The sequence below is a fragment of the Melanaphis sacchari genome, unplaced genomic scaffold, assembly GCF_002803265.2.
Source record: "Melanaphis sacchari strain LSU unplaced genomic scaffold, SCAv2.0 Contig10_pilon_pilon, whole genome shotgun sequence".
In the NCBI taxonomy this organism is placed as follows: domain Eukaryota; kingdom Metazoa; phylum Arthropoda; class Insecta; order Hemiptera; family Aphididae; genus Melanaphis; species Melanaphis sacchari.
The window spans coordinates 3,595,556-3,614,658 of NW_020270420.1; the positions used below are offsets into that span (position 1 = coordinate 3,595,556).

At 24.0% G+C, this 19,103-nt stretch overlaps 1 protein-coding gene across 1 annotated transcript in view; it reads left to right on the forward strand.

Moving 5' to 3' along the window:
• The window catches only part of LOC112603590 (neurotrimin-like), a 150,511-nt gene that overhangs the window by 72,539 nt on the left and 58,869 nt on the right, over positions 1–19,103 (forward strand). The window contains exons 2-3 of the mRNA XM_025352238.1: positions 13,420–13,517; positions 14,451–14,658. Of these exons, the coding sequence (XP_025208023.1) occupies positions 13,422–13,517; positions 14,451–14,658 (304 nt within the window). The 5' untranslated portion in view covers positions 13,420–13,421. The remainder of the gene's footprint in view (positions 1–13,419; positions 13,518–14,450; positions 14,659–19,103) is intronic.

A 19,103-nucleotide genomic window follows, 5' to 3' on the forward strand; every position in this document is an offset into this window, starting at 1 on the left:
TAAAAATCTAGAGTAAAAAAATAAGTATAAAATTAAACATTGTATATTAAAAGTAATTATTAGGTAATTATAATTATTTAAAAGTTATTAACATTATAATTTTTATTTTTATTTTTTATTGCCATTTACTTGCATTTTACTATTTTAGAGTTTGGAAAAATTTGTTATTGTAACTCGAGCAAAAAACAGAGTGTTCATCATTTTAATTAATATAATATAATATAATATATATACACATATTTTTAAATAACCAAGGTTTTTTTTCAAGTTATTTATTTATTTTTACGAGATATGTTATACTTTGAAATTTCAAACAATTCTTTATAAAAATCCTTGAGTATGTTTTCTCAGAAAGTAATTATTAGTTATCATTTAGCTCAATAAGTTTATTAATAATTATAGAATAAATTACTTGTATTACACAACAAAATGCTTACCTACTCCTAATAAAAAAAACATGAATATTAAATGATGTATACGAACTATGTTAATTATGGTTGTAAATTTACAAATAATATATTTTTTTTTGGTTACGAAACAGACTTACCTATTTATCATAATAAAAATGTGTGTAAAATATAAATAATCGTATATGTAACAAATAATATTACATACATTCGTAAAGATATTACGTTATAACTTAAAATAAAATCATTTTCGTTCGATTGATCATTTAACTTAAATAAGAACTGATAATTAAAATGATAAAAATTTCAAAACATTTTATCACTTGCATCTAGATTTACAGTAGACACATAAAATCGTAGAACTTATAAATACGAGTATCAGTAGTTAAACTTATATTATATAATGTTAATATAATATCAGTTATAAGGTACTTAATCTTATTATAAAAAAAAAAAAGAGAAAAATAAAATAAATACATGGATACCATAGACAATTTTTTTTTTAGATTTTCAGCTAATGAAGTGGACAATAAAACCATAATAGCATATTAGCATGTATATTGTATATGCACACGATTGTGGTTTCGATTGTAGAGGCAAATCTATATAAATAAACACGTTGATATTCGCATACAAACACATCACTAAATAAATTTGTCGCATATATATTATTAATATTCGCCTCGCGTTCGATAACTTTTGGTGGGATCGTAGAAATAACAATGGATTTGTAATGACGTCCATATACCTACTGAAGAAAACGATTTACCAAGCATGCTTACTTTTTATTTTTCAATTATGTGGTTATTCAAAATCTGATTTTAACTAGAATATTTAGTTACATTTAAAGACTATATTTTCAAAGTTTTGTTATTTATAAGTACTAATTAAGATGTCATGTGGAGATAAAAACTAATGTTTTTAAATGAAAATTTCTTTTTTCACTGTAAATAATGTTGTAGATATATTTTTTTTTGAAAATGTTTTTTAAACAAATCTCTCTTTTATTTTATTTTATTTAATAAGTGTATTTTAACAACTATTTGTCCTAATTTAAATTAAAATTATCAAAAATATTATTCGGTGAATTACTCTACATATAGTTATGTGTATATTCATGCTCACTAGATCAAACGCAGACCAGCATTGAAGTTAAATATTATTACCACGAGTATAATATACAAGACATTTACACTCTTCAGTCAATATACACGAGAGTAGCTCATATGGCATGTAGACGTGTACTGTTAATATAGTGCACACACACACACACACACACATATATATATATTACAATGACTGCAAGTAAATAATATTAAATGCATAGAGTGCCAACATTGGTCTCTGTAATAAATTAACGAGCTTTTAATTTCCCGCAGTCTTGTCTAGTGCGTACCAGGTAAATGCATATAATATTATTACGACGATAGACTTAGGAGGCGCGTGCGTGTATCTTTAAGACTTTCATTCACGTGAAAGACTCTCATTGCCTATCTCAGCTCATCATGGCTTTCATACGTATAGCAACCCCAAACGACAATCAATTTATCTGCGTCATAACCTTTGCTTTGACTCATTATTATAATGCACTACAATATTTTAAAAACGTTGCATATTATATGGTCAGTTTTCGTATAATTTTTCCGTAAACTTCGCATCATCCACGCGTTAGCGTTTTATGCGCGATGGTACTTATATATTATATAATGTACAAACTCCTTTTAGTCTCCCAGTGCATGTTTGACTCTGTTGTATCAAAACCAAAATATTTAACATATCCTTTTAAATTACAGTCTTCAAATGTGTCGTATACTGCTGACGCGACTTCATTTCTAGATGCATTTTTTCAGACTACATGAAATCTCTTTATATACTTAGTCCCGAATCGACAAAATTTAAATAAAAAGTCAATGCTCTTAAAACTAGTGCCAATAATGCTTGTGGATTTTATTAACCAAAAATGCATATTATAAATTAAAAATCAATATGTATAAGTATATCATTTTATGACTTTTAACGAAATTAAATTAATATTAGTTAATTAATATATTAATTTACTCAAAATAATTTACCCTAATATAAATTAGTATTTATTAACGTATTGTACATTTGTACATTATATTATAAACTTTTAGTTTATTTATACAAATAAAGCAATGACTTTAAATAGTGCTGTAATATTTTACCAAAATAAATTTTTTTAAAATAGGTACACTTTACTTTTCGTACTATACAAAGTGTGTCGTCCTACACACAATTTTAGGGGCTGTATATGTATGTTATGCATTCACCCAAAATTTGTTGCGTCTTTATTATTTTCACTACGTCTTCGTTTTTAGTTTGTGTTTGGTTTATGAACGACGGGTGATGAGGTTAGGAACGGGCATGTGATGATTTTTCACCCTATCACTGCACTGTGAATTTGATAGGGACAGGCACAATAGACGATCATGTTGATATGAAAATGAGAGAAAGCTGCGTTCTCCGAGGTTCCGATTTTATTTATTTGAACTTATAATAACGTTAAGACCATAAAAAAGAGGCAATGTTATATTTGAAAATAGAATATATTTGTGTATTTATTCTAATTTACTTTCAGATTTTGTACTTTTTTTTAATTATGCCGTAAACTGCTTTATTAAGCAATGAAATTTTGGCCGTATTTTTTTTTCTTTAGTTTTTCGATCATTGCTTTCAAAATAATAATAAAATAACATTACTATAATTGCACGCACGAAGCTTGAATAAAACCCGTATAATTACCGTGCTGAATTCGTTAGACTATAATAATAATAACTGTCTGATTAAATATTTATTTACTTTTATTTTTATGATATCATAGTTTTTTTATTAGTTACCACTGAAATTGTTTTTCGTTTTCAACAATGTCAAAATAATGGAATATGAAAGACGAAAAATGTTGGTTAATACTATGTAATACATTTTTTTTTTTGACTTCCTAAATTAAAATCATTATATTTTACTAAAAAAAATTTCGTTGATCGAAATTAACCAAATGATCCATAAAAATATATAAAATTACAGTTAAAAAAAAAAAAAAAACCATCATAAAAATAATATATTCTAAATATTATTGATACATTTTTTATCAATAATATTCATATTTTTATTTTTGTTTACATAATATATATTTTGTTTTTATCAATTTTAAGCTGGAGTCATTATTTATTATATTTTAGCTACTAAATTCGGAACTATAGATTTCTTACGAGTTCTTTGAGATGATGTGTTACATGTTTTTTAGCATTTAAATTATATTTTTCATACAAATTATGGTTTAAAAATATTTTACGGGTAAATAGTAATGTGTTATAATTAGTTTAGATGTAGCTTTAATATTTTAATTTATATTATGTATTATAAATAATAAAAGTAATTTTATTTATCTTATTTAAAAATATTTTTATTATAACTTGAATATTTCATGATATTTATTATTTATTTTATTTGTAAAATAATATAAGGCACATATAATGGTTATTGTTTTTAACCATGATAAAAAAAATTAACTCAAAGAAAAAAGTTTAAAAATAATAAGTAATTTTAAATAAAATTTATTGATTCAGTCAAATTAAAATTATTAGACATTTATAGATAAATATGTATTATACTATATGTATAATGCTTAAATTTGAAAAAAAACTTAGCGTTATAACTTTTAAGAGTAAATTATAAACCTTTCATACTATGTTTTTAATTTCATACTCGTTTGTAAGCATCTATGAAAATAAGTAAAAAAGTTGTATTATAATCATTAAAAAAAATGTTTTATCCTCACGAAAATGTTATTAACTTTGAGTGGTATGGTTTTGTTGAATGCAAAGCAATTAATTCCATTTTAAATTAATTATTGTTTTATTGTAAAATCATTACAAATATACACGGAGTTTATCGTATTCAGTATCGTTTAGAGCTATAGTGCAAAATATTTTACATAAAGTCACACATTTTTACTCTAAAGTCCAATTACCTACTTACCTATGACCTAATCTTTTTGTGTTACATACAAATTAAGATTTAGAATGATGGCTATCGCATTATAGCTAACTAGAATTATTGTCACATTAGCTATAATATAGACTTGCTCAGCGTATAATTAAGTAGTGAATATTATATGTATTATAAAGCTGTATGCTCAAAACAAATTGGGTTTCAAAAAAGTCAGAGAAATTTGAATAAGTTTAAAGTAGAGTTAGTACATTGTAATGCCGTATCCATAGCCTCCAATCATAGGGCTTGTTGTTGGTATTGATTTTAAAGAGGGATCGAAGCACGAAAATATTGTGTATCTGTTTTTACAAGCCAAGTTATATCATAGCTTACACTAAAATATATCTATACAGGTATCAAACAATATTATAAAGATTTTTTAATGGATTAAAAAAATAGAAAAAATCAATAATAATAATTATGATAAAATAATCGTTCTGAAAAAATTTAATATTATAATGTTATTTGTTATTTTAAAAAAGAATAAAGACATAATAGTAATTAGTAAGTTAACCAGCCCCATGCCATGAAGTGCTATTACTGAATAGCTTCTTCACTCAAGCCAACCATGACCTATTATAATATATTATTCCATCTATTGTGCTTTTTGTAAATATATTTTATACAGATTGTACATATAAAAATAAATATGTGAAAAAAAAAGTTATCCAGTCAGTGGTCAGTTTCTTCTATTCGATTTATTTTCTTTCTTTTTAAAAGAAATTTATTAAAGAGTTGTAAATGTAATATTCATAACAGCATATCCTATAACTATGGTCATACCAGAATCATTCTAAATGCGTAATCTTCAAGGCAATATCCACCAAACTATAATATTTACACTAAAAGTTACAATCTTCTCATAAAATGTTTACTATGCAATGGAAACCATATAACATATAACTAGTTACCGCGGATGTAAAATTTTCAAAAATTACAACAAAAACCCACCAAAAAGAAAACAAATACAAACGAAATTAAAGAAAATCTAAATACTTTATCAAACTCGTCAAAAAACATCCCCTTATTAATAAATAATTTAAATGACAGTCAAACTATTCATGGGCCATCAAAACGCATATTAAAATAAGGAAGCCGGTTATGTATCTAAATTAATTCCTGAAACTAGCTGCATTATATACGGTTAATTGTTTTTAAGGTATTTTTATGAATAGTGTTTGTAGTTTTACCTTACATCGTACATTGTTTTTTTTTTTTTTATATATAAATATATACAATATCATATTTTTGTTTATATACATGATTTAAAATATTGTTTATATATATTAATGATATTATTATTTATTATATACTTATGTTTATTATACCGTTACCACATGTACATGCTGAACCGTCCAATAGTAAATACTTATTGTTTTAAAAAAGAAAAGTATAAATTTTTTTAGAAATTATTAACCTTCGAATATTTACGATAAGTTATTGTATTATACAATTTAAAGTTTTATATTTACTTTTTTTGTTTGTGGTTGAAACCACTATTATTGTTTTTTCCAAATGGTAAACTATATTTTGAATTTCGTAATCCAAAGTAGAATACTTTTACAGTTTTACCAACATTTTGGTTGCCAAATGTCAAATATCGAATATATTATTATACTAAACAAATAGTTATTTTTTCTTTTTAATAAAAAATTTAAGTTCAGAAGATAGTATTTATATTTAATATTAATAAGTGCAGTCGGTGTGTTTATAGTTTTGATTTTTACTGCGCTGTATAAATAACAGGTTAGGCAAAACATACGGTTTAATAAAAATGTCAAAAATACAATTTAATTAAAAACAATTTCAACAAATATTCATAAAACGTCATTACTCGTGTTGTTGGACTTTATTATTACCATATTATTAATTATGAATATACAGAGAAGAAACACATAAAAGAATAAATAAAAACGGGCTGGTATAATATTGATATTGTTAAGAGTTATGACCCTGCTGCCACTCACGCACGATCACGCGTAATTGCCTGTTGCTCGTTTAAATTGATAAATAGTGTGTCCTTTAAAATCAGATAGACCATATTATTATAATTTTTATTGTTATACAGAGCGATTCGATTTGATTTTCGTATAATCGAGTTATTTTATCGTGTCGTCCTGTTTACCGCCGTTTAGTGGCGCTCGCATATTGCTCGCAAAGCCGTATTACGACATTACGTATTATAATATTATACAATTTAATCCACCACACGAAATATTTGACTGGACCACCGGTTATCAGTCCGCCACTTCCGTGGTCAGTATGTGGTATCGCCCCACTAGCCGTAGGTATGGGTTTAACACAGCATTTATATTAGGCATAACGTGTACTATTAAATAATGCTATTGTGAATTCGCGTATTATGCGATAATAATAATCACTGCGGTGCGCGACGTGTACAGAATATTCAATAACTCTAGCTTCTGCCAATGTCAGAGCAAGTTGTCTGGGAACTCGTCAAATTACAAATCTGTCAATCGGAATGACATAACTCTATAATAATATAATGTTACCTGTAAGTACTATACGCGTATGTACACGTCCTGCCTAAATTTATTGCATTACTCACACATACACACACACTTGACAGATTAAGCACGGTGTGAGATAAAGTTTTTGATGCCATCATTTAAAATAATAATGATATACTGTTCTGCGGACTGCAGACGGTCCGTTCTGCAGTTATGTGGTGACGTGAGTGGCGTATTTGCGGAGAGCGTGACGATAGGATTATCCTCTGTTACCCTTAACAGTAGGCCCACGGTTTTTTTATTTCATACAAATTAGGAGTAATAAAATCGCCAAATTAGCATTTAATTCAATGTAATTAAAAAAAAACTCAAAAATGCGATGAATGTCGAAACTCACCCAGTTATGTAAAATATGTCATTTTATTTTAATCCCATAATACACAATAAACCATATGAGATTAGTACACTAGGTCATTGGATGTAATGCCAAAATACGATTTGACTCAATTTTTATTTTTATTATTGTTGCAACTTTTATTGTTCACTTCGAAATGCGTATTTTTCTTGTTCTATAACGTCGTATATTCATTCGAAAAGGAAATCGGAAATCAACATTAGCCATTTGGATTTACGCAAACTCCTAGAAAATAATAAGCACGTATAATAATGACTACGCATTTCAAATATAATACTTTGAGACTAAATTATATGCGCAGAGAGGGTCGTATATAACGGAAACATTGGTGAAATTATATGGCCCAGAGGTAAAAAAAGGGAAAAGGATCGCAAGCGAAAATTTTATAAAAATATAAATACCACCTCAAAACTAGTTGTATTTTTTTCATTGATGTTTTACATTGTATACAGTTTGGTTTCCGCCTTAATAACGTCTTCTTTATTTGGACCAAAAAAAAATAATAATACAAGCAAAAGAACATGAATAAACTGAATTCCCAATGCCCTGGGCACGGTTATAGTAGACAAACAATAATAATTTTATTCATCATACTGAATGAATATTTCAGTTTTTTTGCACAAATTAAAATACCAATGGAATATATTAATTTGTTTAAAATGGTTTTTTGAAAGAAATTACTTCGTTTTCCAATTTCAAACTATCTAAAAATTAAATAATAAAATGATTTTGCACGATTTCAATACTAATGTAGACACAGTTCTTTTAATAAAAACATCATGCTAAATGGTTTAAAATAATGAAAAATTAACTATGACATCTCAAATTAAACAAAAGTTCACACATTTTCTTCATATACAATTTATAAATAATAATCTGTAAAGGTTTTAAGTTTACAGTTATTGTTTATAAAATATCTTTGAGATTGGTCAATAATTTTATTTTTAGTTTAAAAGTTCATAGAGTTACAAATCGCAATACAATTGTATTAATCTTAGGTAGGTATAGTACTATCAAACATTGAAAAAATGGAAAATATTTAATTTTTAGAAATAGAAAATTGCTTTGATTGATATTTTAGATATAAATCGATTGAGATGTTTTTGTTATAATACATTGTATATTTATGGCAATAGCGTTATATATTTTATCGTTTTGATATGCTGTGTAAAATACAATTTTCTAATTATGTTTATTCTATTTTTAAAACCCACTTTATCATAACGAAATTCAATTATTTATAATTATTGTTGTCTTTAAATTTAAACTAAAACTTTATTGGTTTAACACATTTACGTTATAATATGACATGATATATCTACCTATGGAGATGTATTTATATAATCATCAACAAACAATAATATAGTGATGAAACCCAAAGGGGGAAGATGTTGAATGATTTTCAAAATGTTAATTTTAACGTGTTTAATTATTTTTAAGAAATCAACATTTTCTTAAATATAATATAATAATTTTGAGAATTTATTTTAATTTAATGAACACAGTATTGACTCAATTACAATGAATATATTTTATATAAATTCATATCATTATCAGTTCAATTAATAAATGTTTTATTCACTGATACATAACACAATATTTTCATTTTTAAAAAAAAATATTTAAGTAGTACTTTATTTTGTAATTTTTATGAAAATACATTAACTATATGACTAGGTATGAATATTTTAAATAAAAATACATCGCTACCTTACGATAATAATATTTTTCTATGAGTTTATTTTATAAGAAAATTAAAAAGGTTTTTCATATATATTTTGAATTTTATATCAGAAGCAGAATTTTTTTTCGAGTATTTTAATACACAAAAATCGAAATTTAACAAGAAGTTTATGAGCTATAACTACTCGTAGTTATAAATATTTTAAATTTAGGTAAGCGGATTAGCAAACCTAAATGAACCTATGAGATTTTGCGGGTTACATCGCCGTATCTCACCTAAACACAGCTCACCTAAACTATAAGTACTTATTACTCATAAAATACTCTAAATACTCCGATAAACGTTTTGCTTTAGAATATAAAATTATAAATGTTAATTGTTATTTAAAAATTAAAATAGTACAACCATCAAAAATATTAAAAAATATAGATTTTGAGTGTGTTTTGATAGAATAATCATCTTTGAATATAATTGTATGAATAAAATCAACGATTGTTTATTTATTATTTTGTTTATGTTATTAATTAAAACTACATTACACTTTAATATATATATATATAAATGTATTTTGTAATTATACAAAAATCTATTAACGCAGAAAAATACGGATACATGAAATTTGTATTTTTTTCGTGCAATTCAATTAAATTTAATACTGAAAATACTTTTAGGACTTAGAGTATAATATTTAATGCTCACTGCTCACTGGCAATAATTATTTTCATAATACTACACTAATTCGTATTATACCTTCAAGCTATCGACTGATAGAAATAACTTTACAATCAACACGCAACTTAATACTTATTCTTTTTAATTCGATTCGTGCATTGTTTGAAAGAGTAAAAGTTTTTTTTAATCGTAAATTTGAAAGATAAAACCAGGAAGCATGCAAATTGTGCCGTTGCTTGAGTTTTAGGTGTGAAGAGCGTCGGGCGAAAAAACAAAACAATAATAATAACGACTTGTTCATCGGGAAAATTGAAGGAAAACCATTCTATCAAGCGTAAAGTAATAAAAAAAAAAAAAACTAAACACAGTCGATGGAAAACCAATTTGGATGCAAAAAAGGCTCAAAGACTTTGAATACCAACATAAAACGACCAACTATCCTCGTGTTTGGAATATTTCTCAACGAATTTTTGTTTTTGTTTGTAATAATGTATTGTTATGATATCTAATTATTAAATACCGACGTTAAATGAACATCATAACTAATTAATTAACATAAATAATTGTATTTGTTATAGGTTTATGGTCTTCGTTTAGGGTTTATCAGCAGTACACTTAAATTTTTTTTTTATTTACTAAAACATTTTTTATCAATATAATTTTAAAAATTATTGAGTGTACTGTACACTGTTAAATAGAATATGATACGTATATCTTAAGATATTATGGAAATGCTGATTAGTTTGGTGTGAGATTTACAGCTAATTTCAGTTAGTCGTAGTAAGTGAAGGACGTTGACATATTTCATGTTATAGATGCATACCACATACAACATCGATTATTTGCTTTGACATAGTTACTCGAATTGTTTGTACTGTTATGTACAAAATATACTCAATAGTTTAGTAGGTCTTCTTAATATTTGAATCGTATATGTCTAGAAATGTTTAGACTTTTATGCATAAAAAAACATTTTGTTTGCCAAATATTTTTTTTTGATTTTAGACCAACACAAGAATAGAAGCCAAAAGTTAGGTTGGGTCTGTTTTAGTTTTGCCTAAAAATACCAAATATTTATCTTTTTCTAGTGTTGTGTAATATGTAATGCTTTTTAATTATTGACTTTTTACTTAAAAAAAATTAATACATTGTTTTATATTTGATATCCAGTCTAAATACATTTTTTTTAAATTTGTTAATTAATATACAAAAGATTGTATGACAATAACTCAAAATGGATATAATATGTGTTTTTATATTCGTATAATAATTTTACTACATCAGGATTTTTATATCAAAAATTATTTGTTAAGAATATACATAAGATATTTTCTGCATGATATTTTCCATATTATATATCTTATAATTAATGTTTATTTTATATCTAAAAGTATTTATCATGAATAACATATTCAAAGTATATCTATTTTATATTAGAAATAATATATCAAACATCTAATTTGTTAACAATATTTATGTGATATTTTGTAAATTATGTGTACAGGATATTTTCTCTTTAATATTTACATGATGTTTAAAACTATTTATCATAAATATCATATCTATAGTGTATCAATTTAATATAGGAAATATTATATCGAAAAACAGATTTGTGAACAATAATAATACTATTATTGTCATTTAGCTATAGACTATTTTGAAGTTTAACAAAATAGCTGATTTGTGAAAATATTCGAGCAGGTTATTCCTTAAGTTATTAAAATTTTACTGTTCATGAACCGAGTGATAATTTAATTTTTTTATGGTAGAAATTTTTCAGTAATTCATGAATTAAATATCTAGATGAATGATAGTGAATGTTTTAATCATGATTTTTTATATAGTCAGTAAATATAGCTACTAAGGTATTGTTTTCATCTGTAAGCATGTCCAAGGTTTATAAAATACATATGTATAGTAAAGCATAGAAGATAGGTCACTTCCTTTGGGAATTCTTATTTTAATTGGATGTGAGATGGATTTTTTACGGCGTACTGTGAAGAATTTATTTTCGAGGAATGATTTTATAATTAGGTAATAAGGTAAAGTAAGAAACATTCTAGTTAAAAAAAAAAAAAATAAAAATCTGTTGCACCAAACTCGATCAAAACTCTGAATTATGACAATTGAAAATACGGGCACAGAATGTATTGTTTTTTTGTTAAAATAAATGCATTTATTAAAAAAAAATCTTGATTTTAATCATTCTAGGTATATAATATACACAGATAGAACAGCTCTAGTTTGCTTTTGTAAATTATTAATTTAACCTTATGTATTAACTGTGCCTTTTATTAGTTTATACACTAATCAAGTTTATATTTGTGACATGTTGCGAATTGACTAAAATACAGAGTCACAGCATTTAATCTATAGATTAAATTACTTGAAACTATAATCTAACGTGCATAAAATTTATTATTTTAGATAACACTGCATGAGTGTTAAGTTTTTTTTACCTAATCTAATATTTACCATACTTGATAAATTTCAATTTGATTTTGTGTTTAAAAATAAACATGCACTATGCAAAATTATTGTAATATCATCATTATTATTATCACTGAATATTGTTTATTTCATTTTTAATTATGTTCATATTTTTTACATGGTTGTTATTTTTAATTAGTAGTATCCGTTTATTTTTGTTCGTTTAGTAATGTTTTAATTTTAAATTAACTAAAATTATCAGCGCGTTATCGATTTAACGGTTGTTGTATGTAGTAACTTTACAGGGTATTGTTACATTTTCACTCAATCTATTGATCACGTACGTTATAAATACAGTTTTTACTTACCTACGTTTTTTAAATTTACTGGTGTAGATGCTATTTTAAAAAGTATCGACGTTTTATGTTTGAATGTAGTCAATAAATCTGACTTGAAATTACCCTATTGTAAAAAAAAAAAAATCAATTCGTTTTTAATGAAATAATTTTAAATTGTATTCTTTATAAAGTAACATAAATTATAGATGTACGTATAATATACTACCACAAAAAGTATAGGATTCATAAATTTTTAAGTTAACAAACTAATATCTGTCATAAACACTTATTTTTTAGATAAAAATATTTCTTATATCTATGTTATGGAATAAATTACCTATTGAATATTAATAAAATATTTGTATTTAAAATTCTGTTTTCTAATGTTATAATTTAAACGTTATCATTGAAAAATATCTTAGAAATTCTTAGAATCTATCGATTTGTATTATAGTTAAATTAAATATTAATATCAATAAATATTATACGACTTGGTATAAAAATGAAAGGCGTCTTTAAATAATGCATTTTTTTCTTTCACAAATAAAAAAAAATATATAAATAATATTAATACTAGCATTTAAATATTAAATTTTCAGTTATTAAATCAGTGTATAAAAAATCTATAGCTAGATCTTTAAAATTACTGAAATAATATATAATATCTGGAATACTTTTTGTCTAAGAAATTTAACTATTTTATCTTTATTTCAAAAAGTTATGTTAAATAATACTCCATTAACAAGGTTAAATTGTCGAATTTACTGAATTTAGTAATATATTTTTCTTAATAGTACGACTCTATTAAAGAACTAAAAAGAACTCAATATTTGATCAATATAATTTAATATTAGAACTTATATTATAAACTGAAAATCGGTTATAAAATTTGATAATTTTATTTTTGAAAATTCAAAGAAATATGTTATCTTGTACTATAAAAATTTTAAAATATTGTATTAATTAATTATAAGTAATTATCATATTTTAGGAATGCCAAAGTTTGGTGAAGATCTGAATAATGTAACGGTGCCAGTTGGCCGAGAAGCTATATTTGTATGCAACGTCGAAGGATTAGCAACTTACAAGGTATACAATTCACTAAATAATTTAGTTTTAAATAAATCTAAAAATTATAAATTTATTAACCATTGAAGGCTTGTGTTATAAATCATAGAATAAAGATTAAATAGTGTGTTCGAATTAAAAAAAAAAAAAAACTGTGAGAAATTATATAATTGTACTAAAAAATGAGTAGTTTAAGCTCAAAAATATTATGTTTTTACCACCAATGAGGAATATAAATCCAGCTTTACGAATCAAATTTTAAAGCTGAAAATTTAACACACTAACATAAGTATCGATTAATGCGTTCTTGTAGAAGTTGAGTAATATTTGTAATACTAGTTCACTGTAACCATTAAAAATGTACAAATTTTGTTCCTTTTTAAATAATTATGAAAATTTCACTGTAGTATACTTGTATATTATAATATATAGCTTTTTTCAAACATTAATTATCAGATAGTAATAAAACATTTTCTATTTTCAAAATTGTAAACAATTATAACGATACAAAACAATTATTTTAATGTAGAAAACATTCATTTCATCTTAGGAAATAAAGTAAAATAATGACGTAAAAAAATGTCAAACTATTCCTTGAATTTTTTTTTATTTTAAAAATAACTTACAATATTTCAATTAAGTGTAACCACTTTTGTTAGTGGTACAAGTGCGGTACCTACCAACTAAAACCCTGAATAAAAAGTGGCCGTAATTTACTAGTCACGTACCCTATTTTGTGTTCACAATTTATATTTAAAACTTAGAGTTTATAAACTATATTATGTAGTTATGTGAGAGATATGACATTTTATGTCAGTATGAATGATGTTTAAATTAAAAAGCTACAGCGTGTTTTACTTTTGAAACAATATACGACAAATTAATACCTCATACATACTTCTACGAATACTGATGCTGGTGAAAACTTTTCTCGTAATTTAATTTTACTTTTAGGTTGCTTGGCTGAGAGTGGACACCCAAACTATATTGACTATTCATAGTCACGTAATTACAAAAAACCATCGGATCGCGGTAACACACAGCGATCATCGAATATGGTATCTTCATATCCGGGAAGTTAGGGAAGCTGATAGAGGATGGTATATGTGCCAAATTAACACCGACCCAATGAAAAGTCAACAGGGTTACTTGCAAGTGGTTGGTAAGTAGATAGAAATACGGAAAGACAATTCAACAGTAAAATCGTATTATATTTTTATAATAATAACTAGGGACAAAAAGTTTTGAAAGATTTTGTACAGTTGTGCTAATTGAAGCAAAAAGGACACTCGAAAGTTCACTCACAAACGTAATCAAAACTTGAATTAAAAGTTTTTTAGATCATTCAACCAAATTATTATTATAATAGTACCTTCCAACGTCTGAGGATTTATATTTCACATAAAAATCTAGAAATTTAACCATGTTATAGTCAAGTCAATAGTCGAATTGTTTAAAAGAAAAACTCATTAAAATAAAGTCAATATTTAAATTTAGTATCGAATACATAGCATAAAAATTTGCGTATTGCTTATTAACTACAAATTGCGATGTTTAATCAAAAAAAAAAAAAAAAACTATACAATATGCCAACATGCAATATAATTGATTAATTTAATTTCTCTTTAACAGTTAACTCAATTTCTTGATATTATAATAACTTATGATTACACTGTCTTAATTTATTATTGTTTACAAATTTTAATTTGACGATAAAATAATATTATTATATTTCTTTATATTTCCAACATGATTTTACCATAGATTTGTTTAATATAGATTTAATAATTATGTTTCTTTTTTATCGAATTTCAGTATCCTTAAAAAATGAGAGAAGTTGTTTAAAATATAGTATAAATTATAATAAAAATATTATTTGATAAACAGTTTTGCAAAATAAAAATACAAAATTGATTACAATAATTTATTTGTGATTCAGAATTTTTCTCAAACGTATTACAACTATGAAAATAAATCATCCTTAAGATAATATTCACTTATCAAAATTAATGTATTGAGGTAATATTTGGTGTTAATGATAAATATTTTGACAATTTGGTCAAAAATAAATAATTTAATTTAACTTACTCGTTTAATTTAAAATTCATTAAACAATCGTGCATGTATATTGTCAAAAAAAAAAAAAAAAAAATTGGTATTTTTTTTATATTTATAAAAAATTATATTTTTTATTTTAAATTGGTTTTATTAAATATTTATTTCTTTTTTCATATAGTCTTACAATTTTTAATTACTCAAAAAGACATTTTACTATGTTAATAATTGATATTTAATTTTATTAGGGGTATATTATATATTTACTTTCAACATTGTCTAATATTTCTTTTTCCATTCAAAAAATATAAATTAAAATATCTTTACGATAAGTATAACATTTCATTATTGGAATACAGTTGAACACTAGTTATGACTATTTATTAATATTAGTATTATTTATTATTAGGTACATTGAATATAGTATACCTTAATCGAAAATCATTAATTTAATAATTTAGTTTTTATTGAGTTTAAATAATATTAAAAATAAATCATTTGACAATATTATTTAATTTTAATAGTGTACTATATGAAAAGTAGTACAAAAGTAGCTGTTTTAGTTTCTAGTAAAAATAAAAACAAAATTTATAAATTTATGTATTATTTATACATATATATAATACAAATACAACGCATTTTATTATTTATTAAACATACATAGTTGTTACAATGTATTGCATTAAAAACGTATTTTATTCTTTAATAAAACATAGTAATAACATATATTTAAATAAAAGAGTTCAGTAAATGAAAACATTCAAAGAATCGAATATCTAAGAGGGAGAGCTGACAAATGTATAGTTAATATTATAAACTGTTTTATTTATTTATGAACGAAAACTATCAGAAGCTACTAGGACTTTACCAAGGGCAGTAGTTTGTTTAGGTATAGAAATATCATACTTTGAAGTAATTGTTAAGAGCGCTTTAGACTTGCTTATGATATTACGTCTCGTCTGTTAGTTCCTGAAAATTAGCTTATTCAATGGCAAAATATCGTGCGTTTATATCCAATCTAATGAATGCTTTTGACCATCTAATAATTTTGATCTGGAAGAAAATACCGTTTAGGTCGACAAAATACTGTTAAGAGGCCTTATTAGATTACAAGGAGATGCTAGCTTATGCTAAAATCAATTGTCTCTGTCTCTATTTTACACGCGTTAAAAGTAATAAGAAATGTTATCCTTACTTCAAAGACTAATATTATATAGTCAAAATGATTATGACACCATATTATTCTATTACAAACAATATTATCCAACCAAAGTCAGTTATTTTATTACCTACCCAGTAGAAGCATATGAATTGACACAATATGTCTTTAAACAGAAGTGGTTTGATGATTGAATCTAGATTTTTGTCTTGAGACCATTCGTGGTTTTCTTTTTTTTATACAACATTAAATTTAGTCATTTGAATCTTAATAATAATTTTAATTCATTATTACAATTTTTATCTAATTTTCTAAATTATATTTTACGACTTACAAAATAATATTTATTTATTTATATTTTGTAGTAATTTACTGACTCATGCACTAATATAATATAATGATGATAAAAGTGATTGCAGAGATTTAATAAATTAACATGATCATACAGCCGTCAATAATGTTTTTATTTTTGACTATGTATTTTGTTTGTTTCAAAATGATATATTAGTTAATGCTTCCATAATAAAATACAAAGAGACTATGAAAATCAAAACATAATCATTGAGACCCACCCATTTAAAGTTTCACACAAACTCTTGAACCACTATTTACCATTTAAAATTGTTTTAAGAGCATAATTCAACATAGATAAAATATTGAAAAAAATAATTCTTTTACTTGCCCAATATAATTTCTAATTTCATAGGCTGATGATGTTTTTGATGTTGATTAATTAAAAACATGATTGGACAAAAATAGTGAAGATCAGCAACTAAATGATTGCGCTTTTTTGACAACACCTTTCAAAGGAAAATAATCATAATAGAAAAACTATTTATTCAGATTCAATTTCAATTCAAAGGATTTAAATGTAAATTTTATATTTATGCTACCACTATTTTTATAAGAATATCATCATTTAGTTTTAGATCCAATGTAATATTGTCATCTTCACTATTTTTTCTACCACGCTAGAGTTATTTGAACTAAACCTATTAATAAAATATTGTTTATATTTGCTGTCTTATCAAAAATTATAGCATAGAAATTACATTATTAACTTAACTAATATTTTTTTCTATTTTATAGTTTGTATAGCATTCAATAATATCATTCTCAATTTTATAAAATTAAGTTGCTTTTAATGGTTTTTACTTAAAATATTTTTCAACATATTTACACAACACCCTATACACAAACAAATTTGTATACTACTCCCCTTCCCAACCACGATATAAAATATAGACTATATTCTTTTTTGTAATACAATCGAAACCACTTGAATTTAGTTTCAAAACTAATATATATGCATTTAAATTACATAAGTATTAATTGAAATCATTTAAAAAAGTGTCAATCCCAAAAAAGAATGAAAAAGTAAATTTCCAAACCTATTATTTCGTCAATAATACGATAGGTACTTATTTGTTGTGATGACTATATTTTAAGTTAACATCCACTATAGTTGACCAGTAAGATAATAGTTAATAAAATGAATAGTATTTTTAATACCGAGTATATTAAGCATCGTTAATTAATATTTTTATTTTTATTATTATATTTAATATAATTTGATAACTTTATGATTTTAGTGCACTCAATGTTATCAAATTTTGAATTTTTTTTTTTTTTTTTAGATGCTCGTTTTAAATAATCCTTTATTCTGTTTGAGACTAGACACATATTTAATGTTTTTTTGAAGATTCTTACACGAATGTAGTTTTATTTAAACAAATTATTAAAATAATGAATTCTAAAAGTTTATTCGTAATAAAAAGTAATATTTATTTAAATAATATATATAACCATATTAGGTAACATGTTTTTATTTTTAAATTAAGCATTTTGGACGTTACAACAATATCTTAAAAGTTAACAGTAATAAGTTAGTGGCGATTTTTAATTAATTAACAGCATTTCAAATTTTATAAAACAAAAATTGAATAGACTTGTAACATTTTTTTTAAATCGGTATAATATATACTATTTATAAGGTATTAATTTATTCTTGTCATATTCTCTATAACTTTTATTAATTTAAAATTGACTATATTTCTACATAAATAAATTATTATTAGCTATTCATAAGTAACTATGTATGGCGTATCTACATTATTTTATTATTATATTTTGAATACATGACGGTATTTAATATAATTATGGTTTCGAGATTTAATAATTGAATAACAAATTAAAATTAACATATTTTAGATAAGATAATTTTTTTTCAAACTGAACTTTTGGTTATTAAGCAAATGACGACCTTTGTATTTATATATTATTTTTTTTATGTTTTAATAATAAATAAAATAACTTACATAATTTTGTTTTATAATTTAAGTACATTTTTGGATTATTTAAATATAAAGTGATTCACCAAATACGTTCAAACA